The sequence below is a fragment of the Otolemur garnettii genome, unplaced genomic scaffold, assembly GCF_000181295.1.
Source record: "Otolemur garnettii isolate 467f Iridium unplaced genomic scaffold, OtoGar3 scaffold00116, whole genome shotgun sequence".
Taxonomy (NCBI): domain Eukaryota; kingdom Metazoa; phylum Chordata; class Mammalia; order Primates; family Galagidae; genus Otolemur; species Otolemur garnettii.
Genome location: NW_003852511.1, coordinates 2,171,859 through 2,181,796, shown reverse-complemented (window position 1 = coordinate 2,181,796; position 9,938 = coordinate 2,171,859). Strand labels below are relative to the sequence as shown.

The window sequence follows — 9,938 nt, the reverse complement described above, 5'->3', positions numbered from 1 at the left end:
AGGCCGGGTGTGAAGGGAGGAAGCCCGTGTGCCAAGGGGGGAAGGCCGGGTGTGAAGGGAGGAAGCCCGTGTGCCGGCTGTCGGCATTGCTTATTAACGTGGGGGAGAGGTGCTCTGCAAGTCAGTCAGCTACTCTGGAGAGAGCTCGCCTCTGACTCTCAGCCTGTAGCACCCAGGACAGCCTGGTGCCCAGTAGTGCACAGTGACTTTGTCGCAGGTGGTAAGAAGAGCTGACGTGCTGATGCCTGCCTAACCTACACCAGCTTTGAGTGCTCCCACCGAGATTAGGGGGTGAGATATAAGCCCCTGTTTTCCCTTTGTGCAACAGTTGATGTTCATGCAATAGGACAGTTAAGACAGAAATCCAATTACTGAGCTAATTAGCACCTTCAGAATGGTAAGCAGGAAATTTAGCAGAGGAAAGCACTAGAGAAAAGCTCCAATTACCCAGTATGGCTGGCAGTCCACCTTGTTAGGGAGTTGGTGCAGAGCCAGGGACCCTGGGGTACGTGGGCAGCTTAGCTCAGTGGCTGCTTGTCAGAAGTTAGCACTCTGCATTCTATAGCCTTTTGGATATAAACCAGTGAACATGGGTTTAGAAGTTGGTTCCATTCCCTAAAGACTTTGGTAAGTGACTTTCTTTTGACTCATTCCTCTTTAAAAAAATATTTATTCTCCTGATGAAAATTCCATTTGTCCTAGGTCATAAGGTGAAATTAAAATTCCATTTAGGGACTAACTGCAGATATGGGATTTCAGCCCTCATTAGAAAGAATTTTGTTGTTTGCCTTATTTTCTGCCACCCCGGGATCTTTTGTTTTCCAAAGCTTCTGGGAGGGTATTTAGAAGGAAAACGGAAGCAAGAGAGAACAGCCTGCGGGGTTAACAGCCTTTCTGAGAGGTGACAGACCGCTCCTTCTCTCCAGCACACCCAGAGAGTCTCCCACAAAGCTCCAACAGTATCTCCCTCAATGGTTCTCAAATGACTGGGACATACAAGAGGGGAAAAAATAACACTCTCTTTCTCAGAAAACAAGCCTTTTCATTTATTCAAATTACAGTCCCACCCAAATAATCCTTTTATCTGTTTAGATTCCCCAGAGACAAGTTCATAAAAGAAGTCTGTATTCTGAGAATTCTTCTTAAGCACCATTTCTGACAAGTGTTTGTCATCTATCAAATGACACAGAGTACATCCACGATCTTCTTTAAACAAAAACTAAATGTGCAACATCAGGTGGCAGCAGTCTCTGTCTTTATTATTATTATTTTTTTTTTTTTGCAGTTGTTTTTGGCCAGGGCTGGGTTTGAACCCACCATGTCCAGCATATGGGGCCAGCACCCTACTCCTTTGAGCCATAGGCACCGCCCTAGTCTTTGTCTTCTTAACACACATCATGAGAGCAGAATCTTCAGAAGGAGCCTTATTTTTGACTATGTGTTCATTCATTTATTTTACAAATGGTTATTGAGTGACTCCTGGATGCCGGTTGTGAGCAAAAAGCTCACTCTCATGATCCTCAGGTTCCCGTGTAGGAGGCGGGAATGATGGGTGTGAGGTGGTGCAGCCAGCCAACCTAAGCCCGGTTCCTGCTCCACCACCTGTTAGATCTGTGACCTTGGGTCCTTCACGTCATCTCTCTGTTTCTCTGTCAGAGTGGGTATGATAATGGTTCCTACCCAAGAGGGTGGTTGTGAGGAATAAGGAGTTAATCTGCATCTACCTCGCACAGGTGCAGGACGCAAGCACACGCGACCTACAGGCCATCATCATTATCACCAGGGTAGCTATGACAAACTCTGTGAGAGAGAGAGCACATGCCGGAGGACTCTCACCAGAGCAAGGGTGGGGAAGCTTCCCTGAGAAGGCAGGACTTGAGCTGAGACTTGACGCATGAAGGGAGTCAAGGAGGGGAAGTGAGTGGGAATGGGAAGACTGCTCCCCACGTGGAGGGAACAACAGTTGTAAAGAGTACAGGGGGTGGAATAGGGCGTGACGGAGATGTAGAGAAAGAAGGTCCTTCATGTTCACATGGATGGAGCTGGAGAATGTTCTTCTGAGCAAAGTATCACAAGAATGGAGGAAAAAGTATCCAATGTACACACCCCTATTATGAAACTAATTTATACCTTTTATATGAAAGCTATAACCAAATAGCCTAAGAATATGGGGAGGGGGGAGGGAGAAGGGGGAGGGAATGGGTGGAGGGAAGGGGTTTGGAGGGATCACTTCTGAGGTTTATCTTATAGGGTACAGGTGAATCTTTCTAAGAGTAGAATGTGAACGTTTTAAAGCAATAACTGAGAAAATGACATGAAGGCTGTGTTGAGCAGTTTGATGGAAGTATTTCAGATTGCATGTGAAAACCCTACACTGTACCCCAGAAGTGCATTAATGTACTTAGTTACCATTCAATAAAAAAAAAAAAAGAAAAGAAAAAGAAAAAGAAAGAAGGCCAACGTGGTTGAAGCACGTAGAGCAAAGGGTAGAGCGGTAGCCATGTGTGTTCAAGACCAGGCTTTTCACAGGAGTCACACAAAACGCTGTGTCAGTGCTGATACATTTCTAATGAAAACCCTTTCTTAATGGCTACTATCTTGGACCTACCCATATGATATTACCATTTTTGCAAGACGTAACAGTTGACCACCGTCATTTTCATAGGCTCGACATCAATTTCATATTTCCTCCTTCAAAGGGGGTTAGATCGTCACTCAGTGTCTGAAATAAAGAGACAAAGCTGGTCAGGCACCATCTCTCTGAGCAGGGAAGATTTGCACTAGTAAAGGGCTTTGAGGATATGTAGAGTTCAAGGTGAGGTGTAAGAGGTACACGGGGTTTGGTGGCATCTGTGCAGGGGATTACTCAGAGATGAGCTGGTTGGCCCTTAGAAGTCTGCAGGGAGCCTGTCCTCCTGGCCGATTCTAGAAACCAGAGTTGGTTGTGGGCTACCTGCCCTACCAAAACAGGGGAGTTGTCCTCGTTGAATAGGTTCAAAACTGGTCCTGCTGACCCATGGTACCATGGCTGCAGATGATCCGTCTTCACCTAAATTTTTAAGAGCTGTTTTTATTCTCATGGTTCAATCTAATAAAGATCTATAAGAATGTAACCACCTCTTGAGAGCAGGTGTTGGAGATGTTGACTGCTCACCACGATATTTTGGAATCTATTTGAAAATAAAGGCAGCATGTGTACCCGCTCCTGAGTGCCGAAAGTGAGTGCCATTCCACTGACAGATCAAATTCTTGGCTTTTATTCGTGCAGCTGGTGCTGAAGATTGATTCAGATACAGGGCCATTCTCCCCAGATCAGAGAACTACTCATCTCTCCCTCACCTACATCTTATACTTTTCCCTCTCTTGTCACAAGATTCCTCTCGTCCTGCAATATCGTCAAATTGGAGCAGGTGCCTTAACCTGTGAGCTCTTATCTCCCTGCATTTTCTACTTAGGCCACTGGTAGAAGCCTAACAATGGTTAAGCAATGTGAGACCTACAGAGATCTAATCATGATCTTTCACCCTTTTGTGGCCTTTTTTAGTACAAGGCGAGTGGATAATTCCAACACAAGACTGGCGGTCCAAATCGAAAGGGATCCAGGTAAGGAAGATACCCTTCCCTCTTCTTAAACCATTTATTTTGTGACATAGATGGACACCACCCCCCCCCAAAAAAAACAGGGAATTAAGTACTCACTTTCTAAAATTATTATGGAAACAAGGCACACCTCGGTTTATATGCAGACTACAGAATAAAACTACACAAGCAGACTGATCAAGTGTCCTGATTGGGTTTGGAAATGCATCCCTTCATTATTTAGAATTGATCAGGTAGTTGTGCAGTAATTGAATCACTCTGTTAATCAAGACAGTTTGTGTATGGGAAACATCAAACACACACTATACATTTTGGAATGGTCTTTTAGAAAAAAGGTTTTTTTGGAAAAAATCAGCATTATAATGCTCTTAAAGACAAACCATTCCAGCATCCAGGAAGCAGGAGCCTTCAGAAATGTTGGTCTATGTTAAGCTATGGAAGGATTTATCTGCTAGAAAATTATTTTTTGATTTTTTTCTTTCTACAATCTCTCATTTTAAAATAATTTTTCTCTTTCTTCCTCCTAACAGAATGTAAATTTTAACTGTTTTCTATTTTTGTCCATTTCCTTCTCTCCGCTGTGCCCAGAATTTTGTCTGGGAAGAAGTGTATCATGCTCCTGATCTATATTTGAATTTCATATACGTGATTCATTTGAAATCAGAATCTGAAATTTGAAGATAGCTGGAAAGAGAGAGGCTTATATTTTGTTGAGCTTTATGTCAGTAGAAGGAGGTGGGGAGGTCGATGGAAGGGCACAGACATCCCTGATGTTCAGCTGTGGGGCTCTGTGACATTACAGAGCTGTGGGTATCAGACGTAGGGGCAGCTTCACAAGCACATGGAGCTGTTAATCATAATTGCTGTCTCATTTCACTCTGATTATGCAGATATGTGGTCAACTTGTTCTAAGAAGATGCCTTGAGGCAGATCTCTACTTATAGTGATTTTAAATGTTTTACTTTATTTAAACATGGAATACTTTGAACAGTTAAACAGAGGCTGATTCCCCCATTCAGGCCTTTCCTTTAATAGTGCCAGAGACTAAATGTAATCTCTGGTGTCTCAGGCTGCGTGCTGAGTCATCGTGGAAAGGGAACCCAGGGCAGCTCAGCAGGCTTATCACGCAGAGAAGAGGAAGCACAGGGATCCTTTATTGCATCGCCTGGCGTGACTCAGCCCAGAGAAGAGTTTCTCTCCATTAATCATAATTAGGTTATAAATGCACTGATTTAAATTCAGCTTTTACCTGTCCTACATGCCCAGCTAGGAGAGTCATGGTCTGGTAGTGTTATCCCATAGGCTCCTTAGAGAAGAGAGATTTCCTAGGGACGGATTGGTCCTCATCCTTACGTAAGTACACTTGAAGCCCCTTCACCTTCCTGTGCCCTCCCATCGTTCACAGTCCCGGTTCCTGTGGGGACAAGGCAGAGGTGCCTGATCAGGCCTGCAGACTGTTTTTTCTTTAGACAGAGTGTCACTGTATTGCCCAGGCTAGAGTGCAGTGGCATCTGCCCAGCTCACTGCGACCTCAAGGTTAATCTGTGGGCTCTTATCTCCTCTGCCTTTTCTACTTAGGCTGCTAGTAAACCAACTCTGTGACTCTCACGGGATCCTCCTGCCTCAGCCTCCCAGGAGCTGGGACTACTGGTGTCCACCACCATACTCAGCTGTTTTTTTCTATTTTTAATAGAGACAGGGTCTCTTCTCGCTCAGGCAGGTCTGGAACTCCTGAGCTCAAGGGGTCCTTGCGCCTCAGCCTCCAGAGTGCTGTGATTACAGACATGAGTCACAGCGCTGGGCCTGGTCTGCAGCCTCTATCTCGGTCCTTCCAGAATCTGTTTCCATCCAGTAGACAACCTGGAAAGGAAGCCTGGAGTTTTGCTCTAGCTCTTTCCTCTTTGGGACAACTCTGTGCCTCTCTGGCTTTCCAGAGTCATAATTTCTCCCACAAAGAAAAACTAGTCCTAGAATAAAAGTGCTGGAGACAAACTTTCCCCCAGCGCTTGCTTCACCACAGGACCGCAGACCAGAGAGACTGCCCAGCTTCTCCAGTCTCCTTTCACGCTTGCCCAGCACACGGGCCCACAGCCACGGCCCTCCCCTGTGAAGAAGGGGCTGCACCCTCCACCTCCCTTGCTGCTTCTTCCTTCACCCTCCCCGGGTGTCACCATCCGCCCAGTTGGAGGAGCCACAGTTAAACAAACAGGCAACAGTGGACAGTGGCAAGGCCCAGTGCGGATGAAGAAGTAAAACTCTGAATTGCTGCTGGGGAGATGGAAAAATGGTACAGCCACTCTGGAGCACAGCATCCCATCTAGTAAAGCTCAAGAGAATGGAAGGTCATGGTCACAGGAAGTCCTGGTCATAACAACGTGTGGTGCTTTTGCTTGTAACCACCGAAACCGGAAACAGCCCAACTGTCGTTCAGCTGATGAATGGCTAAGCAAACACACAGAGGAGTATTACTCACCTATGAAACAGGATGGACTGGTGTCTACGAGGACAGATGAGTGCATTGTTCTACGTGGTGGTTACATGACCAAATGGATTTTTCAAGGCTCATAGAATAGTACAGTAAAATGGATACATTTTACCCTACATAACTTTTCTTCAATAAGCCTGAGTTTTATTTACATACATATAATTTATAAACAAATGGCATCAATTTATGCATATGAAGTATACTAATTTACATATGTGTATGTAATATATAATGTATATTTGTATGTAACATATAATACTAGTAATAATTATGTATTATAGTACATATATATAAATTGATGCTATTTAATATCTGTAAGTTATATCTCAATCATTTAATTCAGAAAAACAAACTCTAAGAGGTTGAGGTAGATAGATCACTTGAGCTCAGGAGTTTGAGACCACCTTGAGCAAGAGTGAGACCTCATCTCTACTAAAAATAGAAAAACTATCTGACCTTGTGGTGGTGTCTATAGTCCTGGCTACTCAGGAGGCTGAGGCAAGGGGGTCACCTGTGCCTAAAAATTTGAGGTTGCTGTGAGCTAGGACAGCACAGCACTCTACGCATGGTACAGAGTGAGACTTTGTTTCAAAAAAACCCACAAAACCAAAAACCTCTGGAGTTATTAGGTGGCTATGTTCTTGCAAACAACATTTCTCCTTAAAAAACTTTATGAACTGTGGTGTTATTTACTATTCAATGGATATTTAGCTAGTCCCAATACATGTTAGGAATCTTGCCAGTATTGGGATACAAAAATAACAAATTTAGACATAGATCTGTCTTCAGTTAATTCATGGACATTGGAAAAAGCAGATGTTAATCAAGTAATACACACACACACACACAAATGTATAATTCCAACTATAGGCTGGGCACAGTGGCTCACACCTGTAATCCCAGCACTTTGGGAGACCAAGACAGGTTGGATTGCTTGAGTCTAGGAGTTCAAGTGAGCTCTGATCATGCTACTGCCTGCACTCCAGCCTGGACAACAGAGTAAGACCCTGTTTTTCCAAAAAAGAAGAAGAAGAAGAAAATCCAACTTTGACCAGTGCTTCAAGGCAGAGGACCCCAGCACTGAGGTCCTGTCAGAGGAGATTTTTCCTACTAAAGTGGTCAGTGATGGTTTCCCTGAAGTGGTGATTGAGCTGAGGTCTGAAGAATAGCAGAGTTGATGAGTCAGAGAGAGTGGAAGGGCAGCCCAGGCAGACTGACTGGGAGCTCCAGAGGCCCAAGGTGGGAAGGGGCACGTAAGTCACCCGACTGAAAGATGTTCTGTACTGCTGAATGGGAAGTGTCAGAAGGGTGTTAGTGGGAGGTGAGGGTGAAGTAAGGAGGACATCACACCGTGCCTCTTGTGTGACCATCTGAGCCAGGTGTTCTCAGGGCAGACTTAGCTTATACCTGTGAATGACAAATTATAGGGTTACACCATTCTGGGATATGTTAAGAAGTCTTCTCTCTATCTGAAGGGCATTGAGAAACCTCTAAAAGTTTTAAGTAATGGGGTTAGAGGGTCTTGGGCACTGGTTCAACGTTTCCATTTGAAAAGCTGAGTCTGGCTGTGGTGTAGAGAAGGTATTAGATAGCAGGTCCCAGTGAATCAGCATGGGTCAGTCCCGGGACTGCTGTGCTTGTCCATAGGAGAAAAGTTGGTATCTTGGAATAGAATAGGAGTAATAGCAATGGAGAAATGTGCAAAGATGCAAAAAATATGTGAAGGTAAAACTGAAGAGGAGTGGAAAATAAGTTCCGTGAACATGGCTGCCTTGAGGATGAGGGACAAGGGCAGAGGGTTCCCTGGTTTAAGGAGCATCTGAGACACGCAGCAGATGTTAGGTGGAAAAGCAGGTCTACAGGTCTGGAGTGCAGACAAGATCTCAGCTGGAGACACGAATTTGCGAGTCATCTGCATTTAAATGGTAAGTATCCGTCTGTGTAGATGAGATGCCCAAGAGCGTTTACAGAGGGAAGAAATAGGAAGGTCTCCTAATCCACTAAAACAGGCAAATCAGGTCTTGGTTTTTGTGTACATGAAGCATCTTGTTTTACTCTTAAATGACCACTCACTATCTCCTGGGGCTGGGTGTATGGGCAGTAAGCACTCAATGGTCATGCTTCCTGTCTTTTAGGGAATGATGACAACAATCTCAACTCTATCTTTTATGAGCATTTGACGAGGACCCTCCAGGAGTCCCTCTGTGGGGACTTGCTTCTTGGTCGCTGGGGCAACTACAGCTCTGGAGATTGCTTTATTTTGGCTTCCGATGACCTCAACGCCTTTGTCCATCTGATTGAAATTGGAAATGGTCTTGTCACCTTTCAACTTCGAGGACTGGAATTCCGCGGTAAGAGTCTCTTCCTTGTGGGAGGTATCAGAAGTTATTATCCCATTGAATTATTGTGCAAAGCTTGAGGAAGAAATCACCATTAAGGAGGAGGAAGGTAATGCCTGTGCTACTGAATGAGAATTAGGGAGCTTGCTTCCCCTACCCTGATGTAAATAAACCTGTCGTCTGAGGGAGTATAAGCCAGGAAACATGAAACATAGAATCATGGGTACACCCACAGACATTGGTTTTAATCTTTCTGGGAAAATCTCAGAAGTACAGGAGGTCCTAGAGCACGCCTGGGCTCCAAGTGGAGCCAGTCAGGCCTGAACTAGAACCTCACGCTGCTGTCACGGGTGTCGGGGCTGCTGCACACATTAAAGTCTCTGAGTTTTGCTGTCCTGTCTGGAAAGCAATAACAGTGAGAAGAATGGCTGCCTCATAAAGTTGTGGTGTGATCTGAGCGGCACTGTGTAAATGAGGGCACTGCATGGGTGCTCACCACCCAGCAGCTGTGGAGTCGGCCTGAATTGTGAAAACGTACCCCCAGTTTTCCCACATCTGGGAGCTGGAGCATGGCAGGGGGCAACACAGCCGGGGCACCCGTGCTCCTTCCCCTGAATTTTATTAGTTTATTCCTCTGTGCTTTGCAAGTTTTCTGAACACCTCCTCTGTGTCAGGCAGTGGGCACATGCCATGGAAGGGTCCTGCCCTGACGAGCTTAGCACCAGTGGGAGACAATGGAGAAAATGGACACGTCAACAAACAAGCAGACTAGGTGCAGCGTTAGGGAGGGAAACAGGGACTGGCAGTCACCACAGGAGGTGAACGCAAGTAGGGGCCATGTTGGATGAGTCAGTCATCTCCTAGAGATGGGGGTGGTGGGGGAAGAACCTTCCAGACATAAGAACTGATCCCTCAGGTGGTGCTGTGGCCAAAGGAGTAGGGCACCAGCCCCCATACCGGAGGTGGCTGGTTCATACCTGGCCCTGGCCAAAAAAAACTGCGAAGAACTGATCCCTGCTATATGTGTGAGTCAGGTGCAATTCAGAGCACTGGGGCACCTGGGAGGACCACGTGACCAGGGCAGACCCGCACTCAAAGGCTTCCAGCAGGTGGTCTGGGAGGTGTGCTGCATTATTTTTCTGGAAATCTATGCCTTTTAACATTCTTGAGAAAATTTGACCAAGAGCAGTAGTTCTTAACCTATGGTTTGTGACCCACAGGAACTGTATTAAAGGGCCGCAGCATTAGGAAGGTTGAGAACCACTGGCCTAGAGTCCGTCTGGGCTTTAGGCATATGTTCTGTGCATTCCAAGGAATTTGGGAATCTTACTGAGTGTGGACAAGGTTATTGGGCTGAGCAGAGGTCATAAAACTCTACAGAGGAATCACAGAAGCTATTTCCTCTAAAGGTAGCACAGGAGCGGCTCGGCGCCTGTGGCTCAAGTGGCTAAGGCGCCAGCCACATACACCTAAGGTGGCGGGTTCGAATCCCCAGCCCGGGCCCGCCAAACAAC

General features: G+C 45.7%; 1 protein-coding gene across 1 annotated transcript in view; it reads left to right on the top strand.

Moving 5' to 3' along the window:
- PCNX2 (pecanex homolog 2) overlaps window positions 1–9,938 on the top strand; it is a 340,225-nt gene that overhangs the window by 276,983 nt on the left and 53,304 nt on the right. Inside the window, exons 25-26 of the mRNA XM_003797465.1 lie at window positions 3,545–3,603; window positions 8,221–8,436. Of these exons, the coding sequence (XP_003797513.1) occupies window positions 3,545–3,603; window positions 8,221–8,436 (275 nt within the window). The remainder of the gene's footprint in view (window positions 1–3,544; window positions 3,604–8,220; window positions 8,437–9,938) is intronic.